This window comes from Chlorocebus sabaeus, chromosome 12, assembly GCF_047675955.1.
Source record: "Chlorocebus sabaeus isolate Y175 chromosome 12, mChlSab1.0.hap1, whole genome shotgun sequence".
In the NCBI taxonomy this organism is placed as follows: Eukaryota; Metazoa; Chordata; class Mammalia; order Primates; family Cercopithecidae; genus Chlorocebus; species Chlorocebus sabaeus.
Window position 1 is genome coordinate 503,990 of NC_132915.1, and position 26,698 is coordinate 530,687.

Here is a 26,698-nt window from a genome sequence, read left to right on the forward strand (position 1 = left end):
CCAGTGGTTCAGTGGGATTTATAGAATTAAGAACGCGTGTGTGCGTGTGTGACTGCAACCAGTTAAAAATCGCAAGGGGAAAAAACTTTTCAAGTAACTAGTACCTAGCTGTTAACAACAGCTTTCATGTAAGTCTGTAAGTTTATAAGGTTTCATTTGCAATAGTTGTGTTTATTCCTATTACTGGACTTTTGAAAATCTTTAGCAAATGAGCACACATTTCGTAGCACTTAGCTATTATAATAATGACACAAAATGGTTAACACGTCTATTTATATTACTCTCTAGATTTCAACTTTTTTGTATTCCTGGGAACACAAAGAATCCCTCATTTGAGCAGACTTGTTTGTTTTAGGAAATAGACATGCACCATCCGTGTAATTTTAAGTAGTCCAGTTATGAATATGGAATGAAGGGATAAAATCCTGATGTCTCCATTAAGCTCCTCTGTGTAAAATACTCCATGGCAAAGTTGCTGCTATTTAAAGAAGTGAGTTTGATCTTGGCTTTGATCTAAACCTTTTGATCTTGAAAGAAGGATGGAGTAGCAATAAAGAGGGCAAGACAGATTTCCTTTAAAGAAATGTGATAAACTTAAAGGGATGGTCAAGACCCAGCACGCAGCAGGACAACCCTCTCCGCCCGGCCGCCCGCACAGGCAGGCGGGTTCCAGCCACCGCTGAGGATGACAGGGCCTTTGGCGGGTGGAGGAAAATCTTGGGGTATCGCACATTTTTATAAGCTAAGTGTCAACTTTCTCCCAAATTATGAAAACAGATTGACCCCTCCTTTTTAAATCCTACCCGGTGGTTCTGGGGTCCACCCTGGCGGGAGCGGGGCTGGGTTTCTCTGCGCCCGGCCTCGCCCCCGGGGGGTCCCCTGCGGCTGCCCGGAGCCCCGAGGGGCCACTGGGGAGCGTCTGCCCGACGGCGTGGAGCCCGCTCCGGAGAAAACTCCACTGGGACACTAAGGAAGTTGCCTTCCCTCCGCGAAAGCCACGGGGACCAGGTTTCCGACCCCAGGAGCGCGCCAGGCTGGCCGCGGGCGGGGTTCCTTCCCCGCCACCGCCCCCTCCAGCCTGCGGCGGGCGGCCGGGGCCCCTCTCGCTGCCGGGAAGCCGCTCGCGGGGCGCGGGGCCGGGGGAGGGTGCGCGGGAGCGGGGCGGCCGGAGCCCGGGAGCGGGAGCGGGAGGGGGAGCGGGAGCGGGAGGGGGAGCGGGAGCGGGAGCACGAGGGGGAGCGGGAGCGGGAGCACGAGCGGGAGCGGGAGCGGGAGCACGAGCGGGAGCGGGCGGGCGCACGCCGGTGGCGGGGAGAACAATACGGCGCCGGCGCGGCGCGGGCGACCTGCGGGAGGCGGCGGCCGCTGTACCTTTAAGGCAGGCCCCGCCCCCGCTCGGCGCCCGCCCGCCCTCCCGCGCCGCCGCCCCGGCCCCGCGCCCGCCGCCCGCGCTGCGCCTGAGGTGATGCGGCCCCGGCCGGGCGCAGGGCGCGGGCTCCGGCGCCCCCGCGGCGTCCTCCCCGGCCGCGGGCGAGGTACGGGGCGGGCGCGCCGAGGTAGCGGGCGCGGGGCCGGGAGGCCGGGGCCGCGCCCGCGGTAAACTTGCCTGTGCTCTCCCCGCAGCCGCTGCAGAGGGAGCGCCGCGCCGGGGCGGAGTGCGGGCTCGCGCGGCAAGTGCGCGCCGAGGTGAGTGCGGGCGGCGCGGCCCCTGCGCCCCGGTGGCGCCGAGCGAGGCCGCGGCTGGCGAGAGGCCCGGGCTCGGGGCTGCGGCGCGGGCGCGGGGACCACCCGCCGGGTCGGGGCTGCGGCGCGGGGAGCGGCCGGGCACGGAGGTCGCGAGTCCCGCGGGCGGGCGGGCGCGGGGAAGACCAGGTGGCGGGGCCGGGGGTCTGTGCGTTCTCGCGCTGCGGGGCGGCCGGCAGGACCCCGTCGCGGTGTTTGAAATGCTGTGGTTTTTGAACCTCAGGTCACGAAGTGGATTCGAGAGAACCGGAGACCCCGAAAACGGAAGCGCAGGGCGAGGGAGGCGGTGCTGGAAAAGGTAGGGGCTCCCGAGGCGGTGCTGGGCGCAGGTCTCGGTGAATCCGCTTCTGCCCCGCGAGCACCTGGTCATGACAATAGAGCCGCGCTGACTTTAAAAAGTTTTTGTTACAATGAACCGGGGAAATTCTGCAGAAATATTGGTCGATAAGCCTAATCATCTGCATGTTCTCCTAAAGAGAGAATAACCCGTGAGATTTGTTTCTTGCTCGTTAAATACAGCAGTAGGACTTAAGTGGGTTCCATTATTAGTTTAGAGCAGCGGTGTTTGTTATCTCAGTGTTAAGGTACCTCTGAAAAATGAAGTGTTCCGAATAAGTCGCCCACAGTGTGAGGTTTCCGTGCGGTACGTTCTCTCACCTAGACTTTAAATTGGAGTCATCTAAGAAATGGAGAGAGAAGAAGAAAGAAGTGGATTGCTTTTAAAACACTAGGAGGAATTTTATTTGCTGTAAAGCAAATGAGAAATTTGTTTACCTAAGTTTAGAATCTCAGTATGTTACTTTGCAGAAGTTTGGACTGCCTGTTGTCTGATTTTGTACTAAAACTTGATTTGTCATTGTAATAAATATCATGAAATAAGGTAAGTAGCCCGTTGTTTTCCAAGTGACTTGCCGAAAACTCGTAAAAGTGAATAATTTTTTGACAAATGTTACAGCAGATAGGATTTTTGTTGCTTTTGCTTAATTACATCTCACTGTTTTTTGATTCTTGGTACCACCAAGGGATTAAAATAGCGGTGTGTTGTTTTTCGGCTGCTAGAATGTATGATGAATCACTCTTGATTCTGAAGCCAAATTCTTGCTGATAGCATTGCTGCCAATTTCTGTGCTGTGTTGCCTTAGTATGGGCATTGCCGCGTCCGAGAATGTGCACAAAGCACATCAGAATAAAGGTGATCCCAGAGCTGCAGAGTGCACTTCAGGATACCAGAGGGCAGCTTCTGAGAGAGCTGGAAAAGGAACCAGCCTGCGAGTATAGTTGTTTGTAGCTAGACTTTTCAGTGTGCGTGAAAAGGGGGATCCCAGCCCTTCCCCCCCCCCCCCCCACAGAGGGTCATATATGTCACTTCAGTTGAAGGGTAATAGAAAAAGTTGTCATTTGGAACAGACTTGAGTTTTCTGGCCGTACCTCAGCACATGGTATGGTAAGTCGTGTTTAATGGTTTAGGTGTGTTTTAAATGTTTGTGAGGTGATGAATGAGATCATAAAATACCCAAAGAAGGAAAAGAATTACGGCTTGCTTGGTATTTTTTTAAAAATGTGTCGTAGCTGTTATTTATTTATTTATTTATTTTGGAGATGAAGTCTTGCTCTGTCATCCAGGCTGGAGTACAGTGGCGCGATCTCGGCTCATTGCAGCCTCAGCCTCCCAGGTTCAAGCTGTTCTCCTGCCTCAGCCTCCCGAGTAGCTGGGACTACAGGCACGTGGCATCACGCTTGGCTAATTTTTGTACTTTTAGTAGAGACAGGGTTTCACCATGTTAGCCAGGATGGTCTCCATCTCCTGACCTCGTGATCTGCCTGCCTCGGTGTCCCAAAGTGCTGGGATTACAGGCGTGAGCCACCGCGCCCTGCCAGCTGTTAGTTTTTAAGCCAAAAATAAGATTACCAAAATGCACAACGTCCTTTAGAAAGGAAGGGGAAGCCATTATCTTTGTGGATTGCTAGATGTTGTGACTACCAAGATCTAACCTAGAAGTAACCGTATCTGTGACACCCATGACACCCATGACTGGGTCTCCTGAGAATGGGGGTGGGGCGAAGAGGGGGTCTGATTGATTGCTTCGCCTTGCAGGAGAATGAAGTTCTTTGCCCAGCCATTTCCCCTTGATACAAGCTCTTGTGTTAAAACTTAGGGGGAAGATTTGCCTCTGACTTTTTTTCTTGGAAAATGTGGGCAGCAATTTTAAAGAGAACGTGAAAATGGAGTAGGTTGAAGCCAACATTCAGAACTTCCTTTCATGGTTTGAAACTTAAAGCTGAGGAGGTTTGAGGGTGGAGGTGAGGAAGGGCTAGAAGAGAGCAAATTTCAGAGTCGTATCAGAGAATACGAACTGTCAGTTTCCAGTGTTCTTTTGGCTGTGCACAGCACTTCCAAGCCCCTTTGCCCACTGTTTTGCTTCTGCCACACCTAGAAGAAGATTCAGAGCTCGTAGAGATAAAGCATGCGATATTTCCAAGGCCTTCCCCTGTTCTGACATAGAAATTGAACTTTGTGACCATGAGGATTCATTCCAAGGCCCATGTGTTAACCTTTTGCTAGGGTTTGAACCTGTTATTAGTAGGAGCCTATGTAGTTCACTTGCTGTTGAGTCTAGTAAGTTATTTTTAAAAATGTCTGCCGTGTCACAAATAGAAGCAAATTATTCAGTTTCTGTTTTTTCCTGCGTTCACTATATCTTTCTTCTATATTAAAATAAAACTATGGTATTTTCTGATTTTATTCAGTTTGTATTAGTGTAAAATAAAGTGAATCCCGGTCATTTCTGGTAGGTGCCCATTTGAAATGTAGCCGTTGCTTTTATTTGCCTACTTTGTTTTCCTTGCCTCCGTTCCTCCCCTCCACACTGCCCTTGCCTCCAGCCCCCAAGGGGCTGTCTACACCTGCAGGCCTCTCAGGATTCAGCCTAGATGAGTAAATTTGATGAAGTCGTTTGTACTAACTCTGCTGGGGGTCATAACCTTTTTCCTGCGATAGGAGGGGTCAGTTTTTTTCCGGCCGTGTGGAAAGCAGAACCTTCTGACCTGCCCAGGAAAGGAAAACAGTGCTCTGGTGAGAGGACGGACCCTGACCAAGGGCGCTGGGCAAAGGAGCCGTGCCGTAGAACGGCATCTTCCAGGGATGTTTGTTTTCCCCTTAAAGAGAATCTGGAAGGTGCTGAGTAGTAGGCATAGTCTGAGGCAACTTGAATACTAGTTGAGTGTTTCAGTGAACTCGCGAGGGGAAACAAAACAAATTCACCCTGTGCTCGGCTGTGGGTTAAAATAACCAATAGTGAAATAACGTAAATTGGGGACTGAGATGTACCGTGCAGGTAAAGGGATTTAAAGTGCTCCCCTGGGCTTTCCCCGCCTTCTGCTTCCAGTCATCCTACCCACCAGAGAATTGTGCCATCTTTCTGTGTTATCCTAACAGACTACATTTCTTATCTCTCTGAAGATGCATCATTCTCTCTCACGCATCTTTTCATATTTTCTCTGACATTTATTTCCATTTTATTTTAGTTTCATATTTTGCCCTTGTTCTCCTGGTATGAGTGAATTCTTTTGTATTGTTTTGTTTTTCACTTAAAGTGACAAAACTCACCTCTTTTACTTCTGGTCCTCAGGTATTTTTTTCTTCTATTCTGATACTCTTCATTTTTTAAATTATTTCAAGTTCCTTTCATTTAGTTTGAATAATTTTTGCAACAGAAAAACAAGGAAAGTATGAATAACTCACGAAAAACAATTAGGATGATTGGATCAGCCGGCTGTGCAAAGGACAGGATGAACAGTTGTGATTGCAACAGTGAATTTTTTGTGTGTTTTTAAACTAATAGATTTCACTAAATGGCTGTTTTGGAAGAGGAACGCGCATTTTTTTCCTTTTTTACCTTTTTTAGCTGATTCAAAGATACAATTATGTGCCATCACAGATTAAGGAATGTTTTTACAAATATATACATATAATATAAAGATTTAGTAATCCTTTAATCAATATTCTAAAGATTAGAATGTATAGTAGAATAGTCTTTTATGAAATAATATACTTATGGAAAATATATGACTGGGATATGATTCCTTTAGAGGAAGAAAATTTCAATTTTCAGATTCAGAGGAAGCACTCTTCCTAGTCGGTACATATCACAAGCGGAGAGCGAGTTTTACAGCCCTCATTTCAGGTCTTCAGTAAGCGTGTATGATGATATCAGGAGTATTCATTGGCTCAGTTTCAAATCACTGGAAATTCAGCTGTGGTAAGGTTGGCTATTATGTGTATTAGCGTTTCCAAGCGCGTGGTCTCGGCTGGGGTGAGATTGTCAGCTCTCTGTTAGGATTAGTCACAACGAACACGGTGCAAATGGTTTCCAACAACAGTGCACTTCAAGGTTACCTTCATAATTCTTTTCTGCCAGAACCCAAGAAACAATACTCTTGAGTTCTCAGTGTTCAAATTGTTAAAAGTTTCCTGAAATTTTCTTTTACATACTCAGAGTGAAACATAAAGATCTAGAAGGATGGTTGTGAAAAGTGTGGACCTTATAGTATGTAGTGGGCATTTTCATTGAGGCCAAATGATAAATTCTGTTTTCCAAATCTGTAAGGGGGAAAAAAAACCAACTATTTTCCTTGTTATAATATATTCCTAAATTCTAGAGTATTTTCACTCTACTTTTAGTTCATTTGTTCCTTATACATACTTGACTCTGAACCAAAATCAATGATAATCTTAGTTTGAATGATAATTCACAGATTTAAAAAATTGTATGTAAAATCCAATTTGGTTTATGCATTTTTTAGCATTTATTGTTCCTTTTAAATTTTATATATTGTAAGAGAATACTTTTATTACAGTACTGATATTCAGAATGATAAAGGCAGGTGCAAATTTTAAACTATCTAATAAAGTACTGCTGTGTTTGTCTTTTGTGACAAAGGCATATTTTGTGTTCAGTTTATGATTTCTGAAAACGAATGTTAAGACTAATAAAAATTATTTGGCTCTTTCTTGGACCCAAAAGAGCAGATGGTGACTGCGGTAGGCTTGACTCCAGAGCCATCAGCACACAAAGCTTAGCAAAATGGCACAGAGTGAACCTACGGAGTGCTGAGCCGAGGGTCCCTTCGCTTTGTAGGAACTACCCCGCTTTCAGCAAAATAGCAGGCTTAGGCAGCCAGTCTTATGCAACTGAGGCAACACTGCCGTTGAGTGCTTTCCCAGGCGTTGGTGCCCTTGCCTGTTTTTGAGAGTGCCATTGCTCTGTGAGAATTCATAACTAGTCTACATTTATATAGCCGTAATCTCTTACAATAGCTTCATTGATACTTGATTTCCATAGAAAAGCTTTATGGATTCGAGTGAGTCACAGCTCTTGAAGCACCAGCCTCCTGGTTTTCCCTCCCTTCATCCCTTCCTCCCTAACTGTGAGTGGCTTTGTATCCTGTGTTGTACTGATTGTGCCTTTGGATGACAACTTACTTGAGTGATGGGGGGAGGCAGAATAATTTATTAAAAGTAATTACAAAGAAACCAAACAGAAGGAGTAATTACAGTGCTGTTAATACGCAATTCGTTACTTTATTGCTGAAATATTTGGAACTCAGTTGAGATTCTTGGTCCTATTTGTGGGTCTCTCATTTTCCCTTGTAAATCCCTAATAAATAATCTATTAAAGTTTCTGTACCCAGGTCTCATTTTAGCTGAGGTTTCACAAAGTCTTGGCTTTGTTTGCTGATTTTTTTTGTTTGTTTGTTTGTTTTTTAAGCTGGACCAAGGAGTAATCGCTGATAACAGGTATTTTTGGTAGCCTCAGGAAGGACATCTGATCTGTATAATTTAATACTGTTAAGTTTTTATCTGTTGCATAGATTTACTTATTTTTCCTAATTTCCCTAGCCATTGATTTTTTATTTTATTTTATTTATTTTTATTTTTTTTGAGACGAAGTCTCACTCTGTCCTCCAGGTTGGAGTGCAGCAACCTCCACCTCCTGGGTTCCAGTGATTCTCCTGCCTCAGCCTCCTGAGTAGCTGGGACTACAGGAGTGCGCCCCCACACCTGGCTAATTTTTTCTATTTTTAGTAGAGACGGGGTTTCACCCTGTTAGCCCAGGATGGTCTCTATCTCCTGACCTCATGATCCACCCACCTCAGCCTCCCAAAGTGCTAGGATTACAGGTGTGAGCCACCGCGCCTGGCTGATGTTTTTTTTTAAGACTCTGCCATTTTGCTGGGCATGGTGACTCACGCCTGTAATCCAAGCACTTTGGGGGACTGAGGCAGGAGGATCACTTCACACCAGGAGTTCCAGACAGCTTCGCCAACATAGAGAGACACCATCACTACAAAACAAAGGAAGTAAAAATTAGGTATGATGGTACGTGCCTGTAGTCCCAGGCACTCGGGAAGTTGAGGCAGTAGAATCGCTTGAGTTCATGAGCTGGAGGTTATAGCGAGCTGTAATCCTGCCACTGCACACCAGCCTGGTGACAGTGCAAGACCCAAACTCGGAAAAAAAAAAAAAAAAGAAAAAAAGAAAAAAAAGAATCTGTAGTTTAAAAAACATGTTCCAAGATTTCTGTGTACTAATATTCCTTCCCATTTTTAACTAGTATAATAGGGAAAGTTAAAGTATCATCATCCATTTACCCTCATGCACTTATTCACATATTTTAAAAAGAATCTTTGGAACTATTCATATCATAATAGCTAACATTTCCCGTGTGTCAAGCACTGTTCTAAATCCTTTGCATGTAGCAGCTCATGAAAATGTACCAATAAAGTAGTATCACAAACAGCAGTATGACATTGGGATGTTGTAGAGTGCATCAAACACTTTTTGAAAGGGGTGAGGTATAAAGAAGTCAAACAATTGCTATAAAAAAGAATGCTTTGAGCAACATTTGAAAATTCTCTTTAGTGCAGGTTATTGACAATCCTAGACCACCAGCATAAAGCACACATATCTAATTTAGGAAAATCCCAGCCGGGATGTATTTGAAAGCATTTGGAATTGTGCTGATAATTACACTACTATTGATTTTAGCAAGTTTGATGCCAGCAGCCATCAACTCTTCTGTGCCGTGAGAGATGAAAGCCATTTTTATATAAAATGTTAGAGTTCCGCTGGAAAAGGGAGGCAGGCAGAGAAAAATTTCGTGGCTTTTTAGTTACTTTTATAGGAAGTATTAGTTTCATTCTTGTGACAGAATGCTTTACTTGGCAGTCATTCGCATCAACATTTTAAGGAGCTGCTGTTTTGTGCCTGGGTCTCATATGGCACTAATAAGGCGCGTTGTTTTTTTAGTAGCACCTACTGATGTCTGTGTGGGCTCAGGCCTGCCATTGTTTCCATTCATCTTCTATTGGAGGAGGCTGACAGCAGCGTGTATCAAGTCTAGCCAACATATATTTCCCTCTGTTTCAGAGTCTGTGCCCACAGAAGAGTTATACTCGAGCTTTCAATCTCTAACACTTAGAAAAGGGCCTGGCCACATGCAGCCTCAATAAGTATTCGTTGAATGAATTGAATGAATCCCACAAATGGCATTTATTTTATAAACGCGTACCTGGCTATTGCATTAAAAAACTTTTTTTCACTATTCAGGTGTTTTTAAATTTTGTTTTTTAATTATAGAGGTTTTCATCAAAATATATTTGGTAGAGTTTCCCTGTTTTTTTTGGGCGGGGGGCGGTGGTGGGGGCGGTGATCTCTTTTCTATAAAGAGAGCTTGGATTCCCGAAGAGCTCGTACTGGTCCCAGCTGTACCACCTAATCACGTGTCCCTTGAGTTTGTCACATGACCTTTGCTTTCCTCTGAAAATCCCTTTATTCAGTAGACCAGTTAGGCCCATTTATAATAATTGATAAAATCAATATGTTTGACTTCAAGTTTTTCCCACTGTTTTATGATGTTTTGAAAAGTGTTGTCCTTTTTTGATATTTAGGGAGGCTTCTATTTTTGGTTTAATGGTTACTTTGACGTAATACTTTTCTTCTCCTCTTGTGTATTGATTCCCTGCTGTGAGAGATAAATCAGTCATTAACCTTTTATTCCCCCTCCTCTCTTTATTTTCCATCATGTGACTCGAAATATTATCCTTTCTTTTTACTTCCTATAAATACCTGTAAGACAGTCAGCTGGCCGATTGTATTTTCCATGTAATCTCCTCATTATCCCCTTCTTGATGGCTGGACTGTGTCGACGATGTCAGAGCATATAGGCATTACATACTATGCTGTACCCTTTATAAAATCACTTAGTTTTAATTCTGCGGGTTATGTTTAATGTTCATCATCTGCTTTTAGATTGATATCTTTTCAGTCAGTTCTGAAGCTCGTTTTCTGGTAGATTTCTCAGGAAGAGCCTAGGGCACTTATGGTCCCTGGTTTTTTGCATGTTTTAAGTTTGTGCTGTTTATACCTGAAGGTCACGTCAGCTAAATAAGAAATCCTTGGTTCATATTTCTACATTTAATTATCTGAAGTCTGTTACTCCATTGTCATCCTGCATAAAGTCGAATGCTGGTCTCATTTATTTCCCTTGGAGTGACCTGGTCATTTTTCCTGGACACCCAGATTTTTTCTATACGTTCCAATAGTTTTAGTTTAATATGTCTCGTTGTGGGTTACTTTTCCCTGTTGTCACTTGGCTTTTGAGCTTTATTTTCCTTGTCTGTAAAATGAGAATAACTTTTTTTGTTTTGCTTACAGTAGATAGGAAGTGAAATAAGATGTATATGAAGTGATGTAAATGTATTATTTTACTATCTTGTTATCCTTTAAAGTTTTTTGTTGTTAGGAACTTTGAAATTTAGACAGCCTGAGTAACATGGTGGAACCTCATCTCTACCAAATACAAAAACTGTCTGGGCATGGTGGCTCGTGCCTGTAATCCCAACACTTTGGGAGGCCAAGATGGATGGATGGCGTGAGTCCAGGAGTTCAAGACTAGCCTGGGCAACATAGTGAGATCCTATCTCTAGAAAAAAAAATACAAACATTAGCTGGACGTGGTGGTCCACGTCTGTGGTCCCAGCTCCTCCAGGGCTGAGGTTGAGGGTCCCTTGAGCCTGGGAGACAAATGTTGCTGTGAGCCTAGATCGTTCCACTGCCTTCCAGCCTGGGCGACAGAGCAAGACCTTGTTTCAAAAAAAAAAAGAAAAGAAACTCAAGAGTACTTCATTTTATGAGTGTATGAACTTGAGTTGATGTTCTGTCTGTGAAAAGTAGACAGTGGCTACCCAGTGAGTCTTCTGTGTCCCGACAGTAAAGAACCTTTTCCTGACTCCATGTGGTAAGCAGGCTCTCTGCGTCTACTCATGGGGGGCTGCCACTGGACTGAAGGAGGTGCTGCTTTCTGCAGCAGCTCACCTAGAAAACTCCATTTCCATGTATCTTCTCACACTCTTGCCTGTCATGTTAGTTCCCCACTCAGAACTATGGGTTCACATGACTTCAGTTTATATGTGCGTGGAGAAACACTTAGAAAAAATTACTGTCTTTTTCAGATAATGAGGATTGCTGAAAACCTAAGTCAGCCTGAACAACAGTACATTTTCTTGAATTTATTGTACACAAGCCCCCACGTAAGAGGCTGCTGGAAAATACCAAAGAGACATGAGAGATGTCATTTCTGGCCATGGGGGAGATAAAACACACAGCATATCAAAGATCACTTACAAAGCATCCTGTGATAAATAAAGCCACACCAGCATAGCACAAACTAAAGACATGAGTATACGATGCATTTTTACCTGAGGCTACCCTGGACTAGAGTTTCCATGCCTGGTCTTTGTTTTGATAAAGCAACACTGGATACATGTAGGCTGGAAGTTATGGTGGAAAATTGGGTAACTGAATTAACCGAATCCATTTTAGTGCTTTTACCTGGTTTGTCAGCACAGATAGGGGTTTGATTGATGTATTTGTAAATAGTGTTAGTGTCTTTATTTGAATATATGGTTTTAAAAATTCATCCATGTTTCACAGGTAAAGCTGGAACCTATTATAGAAGTCCTGCTGACACCTGTGAATCAAATTGATTTGGAAACCCAAGGCCAGAAATGTAATACTGTTGGTTATTCTGTGCATAACACATTTCTTATTCTATATTTCTTCAAACAGTTTACAGTTTTTGTTTGATATTCACAACATACAAAACCCTGAGTCAGCAATAGAGAATACCGAGATGAATAGTTTATAGTTAGATGTAGAAAACTGTATAGGATAGGAGAGTTTATAGTTAGATGTAGAAAACTGTTACAGGATAGAAGACAGAATTGAATCAGACCTGTATCAGGTGCAGGGAAGTGCAGTAGGTACCGGAGCAGTTTGGATTTCTGTAAGGGAAGTCATCACTTTGGGCTATTTTCATTGTCCGTGAGCCCTTGTTCAGGCTGATAGCAGGATGCAAATATTTGTTCAATTTCATTCAACTCTTGTTATTTTGTATAATCGAGGATACCATAATTTGTATTCTCAAAATCCAGATTGTCTTCGTGAGCACATACTCACTATGAAATTTTTTTTTTTTTTCTATTTTTAGTAGAGACAGGGTTGCGCCATGTTGGCCAGGCTGGTCTCGAACTCCTGACCTCAAGTGATCCGCCTGCTTTGGCCTCCCAAAGTGCTGGGATTATAGGTATGAGCCACTTTGCCTGGCCCCAGAAGTTGATCTTTTATCTTTGGCTCATAAATGTGAAATCAAAATGCCACAGCAAGTTTAGGCTACTTCTGAACTTGGTTCAGTCTGTTTTACCCTCACTCTTTTTTCCTTTTACTTGCATTAAGCTTCCGCCCCACAAGGCCCACTATAAACCTTTGGTTTCAAGGCAAAATAAAATGTTTCAGAATTGGGGGTGGTAACTTTAAGTTCTAGAGTTATTCAAAGTTTCCTTCTCTTGTGATTTTTTTTTGAAATGTAGTCTCATTCTGTCACCCAGGCTTAAGTCCAGTAGCAAGATTATGGCTCACTGTAAGCTTAAACTTTTGTATTCAGGTGATTCTCCTGCCTCAGCCTCCTGAATAGCTGGGAGTACCAGCATGTCAGCTTTTTTTTCTTTTTTTTTTTCTTTTCTTTTTTTTTTTTTTTAAGGGACAGGGTCTCTCTATGTTACTGGTCTTGAACTACTGGCCCCAAGCAATCCTTGTGCTTCAGCCACCCAAAGTGCTAGGATTACAGGCCTGAGCCACCACTCCCGACCCTGGCATTTTCTTACATAAGGTAGCAGTAGTCATTTTATGTGGCCTCACTTGTAACTACAAGTCATAAAGCTCATGCTATTAATTTTCTGTGGCAATTTTCTACCATTAATTTGGTGTCCGAGAAGAGAAAAAGGTATGAAGGGCGTGAGACGTTAAACAGGAATGGCAGAAAGAACCCAGGGGAAAAGCAGAATGTACCTCTGGATCCTATTTGTATACAAGTGGGTTTCTGTTTTTTTCTCCTTAACCATCACACACATGTAAGATGTAGTTTTCCGTGTCGAAGCCGTACACTCAGGTGTCACTTGGTTATGGGGAAGTGCTTCGTGCGGCGATTCCGTCGTCGTGAGAACGTCAGAGTGGACTTAGACAAACCTGGATGGTAGAGCCTGTTGCTCCTATGCTTCAGATGCGTACAACGTGTTCCTGTGGTGAATGCTGTAAGCAATTGTAACACGTTGGTAATTATTTATGTATCTAAACATAGAAAAGGGACAGTAAAAATACAGTGTTGTAGTCTTATGGGACCACTGTTGCGTATGTGACCCGTCGTTGACTGAAATGTGATGCAGTGTGTGACTGTGCCTTCAGCATTTGCTCCTGATGACAGAGGTAAAGATTGCTGAGTGCCCCCATAGACAGCATAGACAGCAGAGATGGTGATTCGGAGGCTCGCTCTTCGTGGCTTTCTTGAGTTCTATGTCATGTATATGTTACATGCCAGGAAATTCACCCACAGTTTGTTGAGTTTTAAGAAATGCTTCTAGTTGTGTACCTGATACCACAATCCAGTTTTAGAACATTTCCATCCCCCAGAAAGTTCCTTGTGTCCATTTGTAGTCAATCCCCACTCCTCCTCCTAGCCCCAGGCGAATACGGGTCGGCTTTCTGGTTTATAGTTACCTTTTCTAGAAATGTCCTGTAATTGAATCATAACTACTCAGTCTGCTGAATCTGCTCCTTTCGTTGTAAAGTTTGAGTTCCAGTGGGGTTGCTGTATCACTAATTCCTTTTTATTTTAAAGTCGTATTGCATTGTATGGATATATACTACATTTTGTGGATCCACTTACTGGTTATGAGACATTTGGAATTTTTTTTGCAGTTTTTGACTATTAGGAGTAATGCATCTGTGGACACTGGTGTAACTGTCTTTGTGTAGACATATGTGTTCATTTCTCCTGGGTGGATACCTAGGCCTTGAATGGCTTGGCTGTATGGCAGGTATATGTTTAACTTTTTAAGAAGTTGCTAGACTGTTTTCCAAATTAGCTGAACCATTTCCATTTCCAGCGGCAGTGTTGAAGGTTTTCAGTTTCTCTCCCTCCTTGTCAGCTCCTGGTATTGTCAGACTTCTTTATTTTAGCCACTCTGGTGGGTGTTCAAACACGCTTTCTTATACTTAACGTTCTATTTCTTGAGAGGATTTGAAAGTGTCTAGATACCTTAATGCTGCTCTTGTCTTCCACTTTACAGACCAGAAGGCGTTGGCCCGGTAAGTGGGAAATCTGAATGTCTCACACGAGATTCCCGAATGAGTCACTGAGCCTAGAATCTTCATGCGTCAGTTGGAGTTGGAGCAACCTGCTTTTGTTCTCTCAACTCTTGTGACGCGGAATCCTCTGTGTCCTTGTAGCATTGTTAGGTGTGTCTTTCTTTTTATCCTTTCAGAATCATCTGTTCTTGTCCTCTGTGGAATTGTGTCTGATGACACGCAGCTTGTTTTCTGCAGAAGTTTGCTAGTGTCGTGCAGAGGTTCTCGCTGCCTCTGGGCTGCAGCACACAGGCGCTGGGCGGTCAGACCTGGTTTCCAAGGCTGGCTCCACACGACTGTGTACCGCGTGTCACCCTGTGAAAGGGCAGACGCGTGCCTGTCAGAGCCTTGTGGGAGTTAGTGAGGGGACTTCTCTGAGGCAGCTGGTACTCACTCAATACTTAATGCATCTTAAGGCACCTCTTCACAGAAGGCGGTGGAAGGCTGCCTACGTGATGGCGTGTAGATAGCGATGCCATCCGTTTGTTTTTTTCTTCTCCGTGACAGAGAAACAGGAAAACATTCCTAAATTTATTTATAGATGTTAAAAAAAAAAATTAGGCTTGTTTTTTTCCGGTAACTGTTCTCCAGCCAGCAGCAAGTATAGCAACAGTACTTTTATGAGTTGGTATGTTTATTCCCTGTCTTTTGGCTTTATTCAAGAAAACCAGTTGTGTTTCTCAGAGCAACTGTATTGTTTCAGTTGCCACTCTCTTCACTCTATCCATTACAGTATAATAACTGTCCTTGTCCCTTCTCCAGATTGGAAGCTCCCTAGGTAGTGGTCAGGCTGTTGATGAGATTTGTATTCTAGCAAAGCTCCATTTTAGATAATCTTTCATCATTTTTTATATGCAATAAGTCACTGGTTTTGTTTCTTTTGTTCAGTTTTAATTTGAAGTTCCTTTAAAGACTGTTGGAGCTTTTGCAAATACCCAGCTAATGAAGGGCACTTAAGATTGGACCCATCTCCTGCATCAGCACATTGAAGTTTTCTGTCTAAAGGAGGGTTCCAGCTGCCTGTTACCCTTTTGCTGAACGCAGTTGCGGTGTTGCAGTGTATTTCATGACAAAAGTGCACTCTAGCTTTCTGTGAAAGGATTATTTTCTCTGAAATGATTCTTGGTCATGTTGAGTTTCTAAATGTTAAAGAGCACATAGTGTTTTTGACTGTGGAGATCTCATCTTGGTACCGTGGTGCTGCACAGGCCATCAAAGAACTGAAAAGTTGAGGCAACTTGAGAAAATAAAGTCACCACCAGCAAGAAGCTGTCTAAAATAACCGGAAGATTATAACCCCCGCACCCGGAGGAGTGTGCTAGTGAGTAGAATGTCTGAAAGCTACTGGAGGTCCTCCACAGATGCGTGTGCTGGTCCTAAGGAGAAGGAAGAGGACGAGGATTGCCCCGGAGGAACACCTGAAGTTCCAGTTGAGCACTTCGTTTGGGAAGCTGTCCAAGGCTGGAGTTGTGATTTTTGGGAAAGGCCTCACAAGCTTCTCTAATTCAAGCCCTTGTTTTACGTGTGAGAATGCAGAGGTCCTGAGAAGTGTTGGTTCCCAGGCCTGCACGCTGGCTGAAACTAGAGCCGGGGTCTCCTGTTGCTTTTTCCAGCTGTCTGCCTGCGCAAGCATGGAGGCAAAGCTGCGCTGGGTTCCAGGTGAGGAGAGAGGTGTCGAGGTGGTCTTTACTGTATCATGGGGCACAGACACTGAGGGAGACAGGGAAAGGTCTGGGAGACTCGAGATGATACCTCAGAAGGCCGTCCTTTGTGGACTAGACACACGTCCAAAGGGAGGGCCGTTTCCTGGCTTATTGAGGACCTTTCCATTTGGGCTAGGAGTAAACTGAGTCAGATTTTGAGAGATCAGTCATTCCAAAGAGCAGGTAAGGATTCTATAGTAACACAGCTGTGTTCACTGCAGAGGTTGATGTGAAATTGTGCTTTTCCCGTTACATTAGTGAATTTTACAAGGCACAGATTATTTGACATTTTTGTGATGTTTGTTACAGACCAAGCAACTGTGACATGAAAATATTATTAAAAAAAAAAAAAAAGAAACATAGGGCCGGGCGTGATGGTTCACGCCTGTAGTTTTAGCACGTTGGGAGGCTGAGGCAGGTGGATCGCTTGAGCTCAGGAGTTCAAGACCAACCTCAGCAACATGGTGAAACCCCGTCTCTACTGAAAATACAAAAATTAGCCAGGTGTGGTGGTGCATGACTGTGGTCCCAGCTACTCAGGAGGCTGAGGTGGGAGGATTGCCTGAGCCTGGGAGGCGGAGGTTGCAGTTGAGCCAAGACTGCGCCACTGCACTCCAGCCTGGGCAACCTTGTCAAAAAAAAAAAAAAAATCAAACGTAAGCATGGCCGGATAAATTGACATTTTGTTTTGAAATGCAGTAATGGCACTCTCACAAATGACCTTTTCACCAGTCTGTGCTGGTATTTGTAAATACATATGTTAGTATTGTTTTCTAAAATGCAAAGCTGATTTTCATGTTTATACATATTCATACCTTCATAAGTCACAGTTTTAGATTTTCTTTCTGCAGTCTGCCTGACTTGGCTATTTGTTCCTAGGCCAGATCAGACTACCCTCATTCCCCGAAACAGTACTGACAAAATTAATGCTGAACTTGCATTGTGAAGAGTTTAGTGCCCCAGAACTCTCTGTTACTGGCAGAGCAAAGTGAGTAGGAATAGTATGGCTTAGGGAAAAAGACGTATTTTCTCTCTAACACAACTAGCAGATACTGAGGTGGGCAGGTGGCAAGAAAAGGCAAGTACTGAGCTGATTCAGACTTGCAGAAAGCTTCCTCTCCTCCTTCTTAGCAAAATGAAAGGCTCTGGGGAATGGCACCTGCCTTTCCCTGCCTTGAGGAACCTGGCATCGTTTAGTCTTTATTGAAGATTAATTTAATGACTTGGTCAACAGTAGCATTACGTAATCACAGAGCGTCAGATTATCATAAGACAAGTTTAAATGATACTGAAGTATCTTCCAGCAGACGGTTAGTGATGTGCCAGCATGCTTGTGTAGCTTGTGTGGGTGTGTGTGCATGCAAGCACGCACACGTGCGCACACACAGTCTATCGGCCTTTGGCCTCTGAGCGGGGGGCAGGTTTGGACTGGGGCCTGCTGTGTGACCACAGTCTCCCATCTTGTATTGAAGCTACATTGCTGTGTGCATCTGACTCTTGACTCACGCTCTGACCGACGCCTTCGTTTCTGGAGAACTGCCCTGTTTCATGCAAGAGTCACTGTCATCAGGAGCCATCTCAGGGAGAGGCTCAGGGGGAGGTGTGAAGGTGGAGCAAGTGCACCAGCTCCAGAACAGAAGGTGAAGAAGGACTGTTTCTGTTTAGATTTGCTTAACCTCATATTCACTTTCTTGGGAACCCCTGATGGAGTTCGAGGTCATAGAAGAGAAGAAATCAGACACTGCTACAGGACTCCTGCTCTTGGGTTCAGATTCTTCAATGGGAGGGGAGAAGAGAGTAATCACAAGTGATTGTTGTAGATTTTGTCTCAGCTTTTTTTGTGTGTCAAACCTGTGTTGAGATGATACACGGTTACAGAGAAAGGAGAGGAGGCGTATTATAAATGTGTGTGGACTTCAGTGTTATTCCTTCTCTTCAAAATGATCTTCCAGGTGTCTAGAGGGTGAGGTATGTCATTTACATGAAGATTAAGAATAAAAAAGAAAGTACCTCTATGGTATTCTTAGTGGGGGTTTTTCCTCTGAAAAACTGTTACCAGCATATTTGGGAATACATCCTTATTTTTTTTGAGATGGGGTCTCTGTCACCCAGGCTGGAGTGCAATGGCCCAATCTTGGCTCACTGCAGCCTCTGCCTCCTGGATTCAAGCGATTCTCCTGCCTCAGCTTCCCGAGTAGCTGGGACTACAGGCGCCCACCACCACGCCCGGCTAATTTTTTTTTTGTATTTTTAGTAGAGATGGGGTTTCACTGTGTTAGCCAGGATGACCTTGATCTCCTGACCTCATGATCCACCCACCTCAGCCTCCCAAAGTGTTGGGATTACAGGCGTGAGCCCCCGCGCCAGGCCTATTTTTTTAAGACAGTTCATTATTGTCTATCTTAATATCATATTAGAAATCACTCAAAATAAAGCAGCTGTTTTAACAATAGCTCAGTGGAAAGAGTTTATTTGTTGAGAGTGTTCTACTTCCCAATAAGTTTTTTGATTTAGTTTTCTTAGCAAGAAAAATGTTTGTCTGTTGTGGATGGACACATTTCCCCCCTTTCCCAGAACACGTGTGGTTTCCATTAACTTATTTTTCCATAGAACCTTTGTGGGTCCCCTGCGCTATTAGGTTTAAATTGAGATCTTAAAGGACCTTTCTCCCCGCTGCAGTCTGGAACGACATGGGTTTGGGATCAAACTGACTGAAATCCCACCTTTGCCCCCCCCGGCTTTTTCGCGCTGGATCGACTAGCTTGTCTAAGTCTCAGTTTCCTCATCTGTAAAACAGACTTCGTGGGAAAACACTTTGCCCAGAGCTGCCCCTGGATCATGGGTCACAGACAGTAGTTATGAACGTGACTGGGGAATGGGCTTTTCCAGGTGTGTCATGGGAACAGAAGATGCCTGAGAACTGATAGGACAGACCAGGAAGCGTAGCTGCAGGAAGAGGGGCGGTGAGGGCACGTTTGGAACGTCAGTGTGGCGGATGTGGACCAGCTGAAGTGTCCCCAGCATTAAGACTGGGAAAGCAGCCCAGTCACTTCTCTAGTGGGTCCCGGCCCCAGGTGCAGAGGGCACCTGCCTCCCTGGCTGGCCCAGGAAGCTGCCCCATGGGGCCACTCTGCTCCAGTCAAATACTGCCTCAGGTTCTGTTGGAAGTTTCCAGTTGGCTCCTCCAAAGGGAGTTTCAGTTGAAGTCACTGGAGCTGTATTATTGATTTTGGTTGACGTCTTTGTGAGCTCAATTTATAAAAAGTCTGGTTATCCACAAAAATGCTTGCTGATGTCCTGAGCAACTGAAGAATTCCAGAAAGCTTTCAACAGCAAGTGTTGAGATCTCCCCTGACCCCCGCCTCCCAGCAACTCCAGAGGTCCGAGTTTACAGTAACTATTATTCTGGTGTGGAATTGGCTCTGGATAGTTAGTAAGTTTCCCTGAGCACTGACTTACTCACAGAAACCCACTTAGTCACTGAAGAAATGGGTCCAGTGTTTGTCCCAGCTATGAGTAATGGGTGATGCATGATTTAAAAAGGCTTCTCAGAAAGGCCTTGCTTATGGAGTGAACGATCAATATTTTTGAAAAGAAGTTTTTATAGGTAAGCCATAACATTACTTGATAATCAGACATCATTTTCAAGTAGTTAAAAGGGTCATTGGATAAAGCCCAGTGGACCGATGCTGGCTCCCTAATTGCTAAGGGCTGAAACTCCACATGCCCTGTAAATTATGAGCATGCTTGAATTTTTTATGGGGAAAGACATTATGTTTTTATGTCGGATAATATTCGTGTCAAATGTTAGATCAGCCAGCCGGCTCTGTTATCCAGGCAGGTTGCTGTTTATCCCCACCTGATCCCGCTTTTCCTTGCGAAGTTTATTTTAATTGGAGAGTCAGGAATGAGAGAGAACGTAGGATTGGAATGAATCATGAGAAAATGCCGCCAGTCGTTTTTCTTATTCCATGTCCTTGTTGGGATATCCGTACGTCTGTCAACAGAGAGCAGCAGTTCAGCCGCAAGCTCGCGAGCAGCCACTGGCAGCACTGCCTCCAGGAGGCCTCGGGAACATTCTCATTGTTTTCTCCAGGCTGTGCTGTTCTTCCCCTCAGCCTTGAGAGTGGCCAGGGGTCTCCTAGGCCTAGGGAAACGCCACCTGGTCATTGGCCACAGCCGTTTCTGGATAGGGTATTTGTGTGACCCCTGCGCCACACAGAGTACCGGCCGCCCAAGAGATGGCAGTGGTTTTGTGCTCTGGGCCTGAGCGTGTGGCCCCACGTTCCATGAGGCCTTTGGCTGCTTTGTTTGCCAGAGTGTCTCTGAGAGGAGGGAGAATGTTGGTATGGAGAATAGTTTTATTGCTTTCTTCTCAAAATAAAGGAAATACCCAAGGGGATGGTGGGAGGGGAGGGGATAAATATAGCGTTTCCGATTTCCTGCTTCCTCTACTCTTCCACAGCGTTTCACTTTTCATAAGGTTAGATTTTCATCCTATCGACTTCAGCTAAAAATAATTCCAACCATTTCTGTCAGATTGGCCCTCTTATCATTTATGTACTTGTTACTATTTTGCTTTCCTATTCAAAACCTTTTTCTCCCCTTAGGCCAATGAACTGTGTTACTTTATTAGCTTCATAGTTATTTGTTGGTGCATAATAGATATACATAGTTTTAGGGTACATGTGATTTAGTACAGTCGTATAATTTATAAAAATCAAATCATTATATTTGGGATCTCCATCAACTTAAATATTTGTCTTTTCTTTAAGCTAGAACCATTCTCAAAAGCCTTTCTCCAGGGAGTAGAAGATAGTCCGCAGTGCTCACCTGCTGCACCTGCTGTGTGTGTCGTGGTCTTGTGGTTCGGGCACTCTTGGTGTCCTGGCTTTGGATGGTCAGAAATTCTGACTTGTCCTTGCTCTTCCTTCGCCCGTGACCCATTTTCCCAGCCAAGGCCATTACGTATGCTGGTGTCCCCTACTCCTTCCAGCCTTCTGTTAACAGACGCTGTCAGCCCACAGCCACTGCAGACATGGCCCATTGCTACTTCCTTGTCCACAGCAACAATGCTGGATATGGCTCAGTGCCTTGTCAGACAGACAAGGGTGGTTGATGAGCCTGCAGAGCGGAGCTGGTAGGTTAGTAGCTGCTAGAGCTGACCCCACTGAGTCAAGCAGTGAGTTTAGTAGGTACTTGGCAAGAGTTAATTCATCAGGAGTTGGGAGAAAAGGTGCAAGAAAGTTCGTCTTAGATAATTGGGCATGGGCTCCCTGCTTACCACATCGGTATTTTCATTTTGTATAATTAGGAAGTTGATAGTGACTTTAACAAATAAAACCTAACTTTAAAGTTGGGAGGTAAGTGACTTGTGTAAGGTTTTTGGTTACATGAGCTAAAGGTAAGAATTTCTGTAGTGTCATTTCCTAATTGTTCAGAGTGCCCATTATCATGCTTAGCCTAGGCGTCTGGCTCGGGTTTGCCCATTCTGAAAGTCCTGTGTTCCTAGGGCCGTGGCCATGATCCTCACTGGACTCTGCCGGTTCCCAGGCCCCAGCACTGCCCCCGCCGGCAGCAAGCAGTAATAAGTAAGCTCTGCGTGGTTAAGCCTAATAGGGCTGTGACCCAGTTTGAACTCCGTAATGAGGAAAGAGCAGATTTATTTGCTCCCCTGCATGCCTCCCTCCCCCGTGTTCCTTTATTATCTTTAAGAGGAAATTGAATAGCAAAATTCTGCATTCTCATAATGCTAATGGACTGATGTCATCTTTTCCATTCCGAAGTCAAGAAAGTAAGAGAAAACCGGAACATAGATTTAACACTTCATAGCTACCAGGGGCTTCAGCACCGGTTCTTTTCGTGTGTGTATATGTTTTTAACAACTTTAAGGCATAATTCACATGCCATAAACAATTCGCTGATTTTAAGTAAGTTAGCTAAGTTGTGCAACCCTCACCACAATCTAGTTTTAAAACATTTCCATCATCCCAGAGAGACCCCTGGCGTCCATTGGTAATCACTGCCTATTTCCCCCTCTCCTCATCCCTAGGCAACCTGTAATCTACTTCTGGTTTCTGTAGATTTGCATTTTGTGGACATTTCATGTCAGTGGAATCATATAATACTTGGTCTTACGTGTTTGTTTTTTCACTTAGCGTCACGTTTCAAGGTCCATGCGTGTCGCAGTGTCTGTTGCTGTGTGTTCCCTTTATTCCTGGACAGTATTCCATCTTACGGTTACACCACGTTTTCTCTCTCTGCTCACTGGTTGATGCACATTTGCGTTGTTTCCAGTTCAGGGCTGCCGTGAATAATGCTGCAGTAAGTACAGATGAGTTGTTAAAGGAACATGTGCTTTCAGCTCTCTCCGATAGAGGACCTAGGAGTCATATAAGTTGAGCAAGTTTGTATGAGACCTGAGTAAATGGAATGATACAAGAAGCCTAGGTTGTTTTCAAAGTGGCCATAGCACGTTACCTTCCCACCAGTGGTGAACGGGTCCCACTGTCTCCACATCTTTGCCACGGACTGTAGGGAGTATCAACCTAACTATTGACTTGTTTTATATTCTTAGGTACAAAAGAAAGCTAGGAACTATTTTAAGCTATTTGCAGTTTTTCAAGCATTGTTAACAACATGTTAATTAAAACTGTAGGCCTGGAGTGGTGGCTCCCGCTTGTAATCCCAGTACTTTGGGAGGCTGAGGTGGGTGAATTGCTTGAGCATAGGAGTTCGAGACCAGCCTGGGCAACATGGAGAAACCCCATCTCTACAAAACATAGAAAAGTTAGCTGGGTATGATGGCCTGCACCTGTGGTTCCAGCTATTTGGGAGGCTGAGGTGGGAGGATCACTTGAGCCAGGAGTTCAGGGCTGCAGTGAGCTGTGACCACACTGCACCCCAGTGTGGGTGACACAGCCAGAGTGAGACCCTGTCTGAAAAAATAATAAAGTGAAATGGAATAACAAAATAAATAAACTTGTGGTCTTTGATGCCTATCCTCCCCAGTCTCTAGGTTCTGCCACCACTCATGCATGCAACGGTTAACCGCTTTCCATTTAATTATGTTTTTCTTGTGGGCTTGATATAAACTATTGAGTTGATGTATGTGATACTATCTAAGTTTACTTTGGGAAATGAGTTTTTTTTGGGATTTTGAATTCTTTTTTTTAGTTCTGTTACTCGAACCAATGTTTGTCAGTTTGTATTTCTGATTGTAAACATTGTTTCAATATAGAAAAGACACGTGTCTGTAGAGCCATGTTTTGAGGTGCTTTAAATAATTAAATAGTGGGGTTCTAGGTGTTAGAATTGGGTAGCTTTTTAGGGTTCTTTATTAAAAATGCAGCTAGCAGTATTTGTGTGAATCATTTGCCATGGCAAGGATCACTGTGTCCTCAAGACCAAATGCCTAAAGTTTCTCATTAGTTTTGCTTATTCTCGGATTTGCAGGGATTTTTAATTTTGGCAGTGAACAAATCAAGTGAACCTATTTTTCTAAATAAGTTATACCAGTCATGACAGAGCATTCTGGTGAAATAGCCCTCGTGTCATGGGTGAAGTTCAGGACCACCCTTTGGGTCTCAGCAGCATCACGGGCCTCAGAACACTCATTGCAGGCCTGTTTATCTTTTGAGTTTGTGCTTGTCCAGATATTCTGAAGCGGCGCATGCAGAGTCTGTCAAGAGGAGGAGATGGGGGCATTCCAGTCCACACCGAGCCCGAGTGCCCAGTGCCAGGAGTTCACGGGAGGAAAACAGTGGCAGAGATGATTTTCTTAGGGTCTGGTATCTGAATAAACAACCTCAACTGAACACAGTTCACTTCCATTGTTTTGGCCCCCAGAGGCACTTTGTCATGTGGTGGTAGTTTGTGATAAAGGAACGGTTCTCATAGGCAGGATCACCCTTGTGGGAGTGACGTGAGTGGCACAGCGATCGGGGTGCTTTGGCCGTGGGTGGGTGGAGTCCAGGCACACTGTGCGTTGCAGCAGAGTGGAGAAGTACGCCACTGCCCACACTCTTCAGGTGCCAGCGGGAGAGCTGTACAGGTGAAACACTGGTGTCTAATATTTGGACTCAGAACTCTTTTCTGTGCACAGGTTTAATATTGACTCGGGTTTCTGGGAATGAGTCTGAAGGGTAAATCTGGGAAGATTGTGTTTTGTTGAATTTTTCCGAGCGTTACTTGCCATTTCAGAAAATCTCTTTTGCAGTGGGAATGCATTTGTGGTGTTTGAGTGACCACCTGGCACAGCTGCTTCAGTTTGCATTAACAGCTGTGTGTTAGTGGGGATTCTCCAGGCAGCCCATTGCTTCACTGTTGTGTTGAATAGGGTACTCAGGCATCAGCTTATAAATATTGATGTCCATATTAATGCATTATAACTGGCTTTTCCTTTAATTCTCCTTTCTATTATAGATAGGGCATCGTATTAGAATTTCCCTGCCCAATTGTGTGTATTATTTGGGTTGTGTATATTATTATCCAAGAATTCTGTAAGAGCCGTTGGCCCCAGATGTCCACAGTGTTTTGGTCCATATTACTGAGATACTAGCCTAGTGTGTCTGGAAGGCAGTGCCAGCTGGTGAGGGACGCAGGTGGGGCAGAGCTCCCAGGTACCTGTGCGGGCAGGTGCTGTGTGGCATTGAGCTGTCCTCGTTTGCTGAAAACTGATTTTCTCAGGGGCTTGCCTGGGACTCCCTCGGATGTGGTCCTCTATACTTGCTGCCGTTACCAACGTGAAATCTCCTGTCGCCATGCTCCCTCTCAGGGAAACTGGGTGCTGGAAGACCAGCCACACATTTCTGAGAGGAGATGAGGGTGAGAGGCAGTCAGGCTGGCAGGCCTCAGGTGGACATTACCAAATTCCTTACAGGCATTGTGTAGATGCACACATTAAATCATTCTACCAGTCTGCATCTTCCTGGCCTTTGTCCCTTGTCTGTGCGTGTTACTGATGAGGAGCCATGCCCTGTAAACCGGTGTGGCCCCTTCCAAGGCCCGTGTTTTCTCGGCAGGGTAAAGTTACGTGAGACCCTCAAGTGTAAGTGCCGTTCCTTTTTGTGTGCTGCGTGTCACCCTCCTGGGCCCTCATACCTGCCATCCATTCAGTGCCATGCCAGTCACTCCTTCACCCCCAGAATTTGAGACACGCCATGTTTTATCAGCTCCTAACTGTTTCAGCACTGATTGGAGTTTGTAAGTTTTCCAGTATTTGTTGTCCTCCTTTCATTTGTTACTTATATTTTGGGCATTCCGGGGTTTTTAAGCATCTTCTCCAGCAGCTTATCAGGGACATGGTGAGGATTTAAAAAGGAAAGTTACTGAAGGGAAGGAGGTTGAAATTCATTTCAATTTAATTTATAATAACTGAATCTGCTAATATGAAATCCAGGTGATAGTCTGGCCTCTCTTTCCTAGTGCTCGTCCTGGGAGACGGGTGGCATTACCGATGGTGTGCCCGGCACTCCTGAGTGGGGAGGCCCCAGGAGTCCAGTTCATGTTGCTCAAGTTGTTGAAATCTGGATTTGAGAGCTGAGTTGGCCATGGCAGCCGTGGTATGTTTCTGGTCTCCGCATAAAGTAACCAAGCTTTGTTTTCTGGTGGGCTACCTTTCCTGTATTTTTATTTCAGCTCAGCATATTAAGTTTCTTGTTTTAAACCAACTCAAGGTAAGAAATTTAACTATTTTTCCCCTGAATATCAAAGTGATACTGTTAGAGAAAATTCTGAAAATATGGGAAGGTATAAAGAAGAAATTTCAAATTACCAGTAGTTGTCTCCCAGCAAGCTACTTTTAATATTTTGATGTTTGTATTTTAGGGAGAATAATCATTGAAGAAGAATGGGAGTGTGTTTTATATTTGTGACTTTGACTTTGTGACTTCAAAGGTGGTTTCATGCAGGCTACTTTTTAGAAAAATAATTTAATTCAGTTATTTTGAAATACTGCTTTTTTGGAAAGATCTGTTATATACATTTCATAAAAAGTAACTTCATTGACTCTGAATACTGGAATTCAGCATTTAACTGCAGCTGTAGTCCTGGGGACATGTATACCTTAACTCACTCCGTTTGATAACCATCTCCTGTGCACTGGAGTAAACGGCTGTGAGTGCAGAGCAGCGTCTGAGCCTCAGGAATGGATCGTGTAGGACTGTGAGAGGAAGGTTTGTGCATTCATCCTTTGCCTTTGGCTTTTTGCATGTGGCCAGTGATGTAAAAACCGACAGCAGCCATCCTGTGTCTCCTTCCTCTCTGAACATGAATCAAACTGGCATCCGTTTCAGAATCTGAGGGGATACTGCCAGCTGCCAATCGCGACGTGTATGTTTAGTTCGTAGGCACAATGTGGAAATCATGGAAGGCGAGCTTCAAGGTTCAGCAGTTAACTGTGGGGCTATTTCTGCTCTAGTTCACGGGTTACCGTGAAATGGAGACTCTCAACTTACTTCCAAAGAAATACGCAGTTACACAGCTGTCTCCTGCTTTCTGGCTTTTATTA

At 44.4% G+C, this 26,698-nt stretch overlaps 1 protein-coding gene across 11 annotated transcripts in view; it reads left to right on the top strand.

The window, feature by feature from the left end:
• AOPEP (aminopeptidase O (putative)) overlaps positions 1 to 26,698 on the top strand; it is a 357,345-nt gene that overhangs the window by 273,909 nt on the left and 56,738 nt on the right. For 9 of the 11 annotated variants that reach the window (XM_073021366.1, XM_073021364.1, XM_073021371.1 and 6 more), the window contains 2 exons: positions 1,624 to 1,686; positions 1,967 to 2,041. The exons of 1 other annotated variant lie outside the window; for it this stretch is intronic. In XM_073021366.1, coding sequence (XP_072877467.1) covers positions 1,624 to 1,686; positions 1,967 to 2,041 — 138 coding nt within the window. Of the gene's footprint in view, positions 1 to 1,623; positions 1,687 to 1,966; positions 2,042 to 26,698 lie in introns of those variants that run through there. One more of the 11 variants, XR_012094710.1, reaches the window with a different exon arrangement.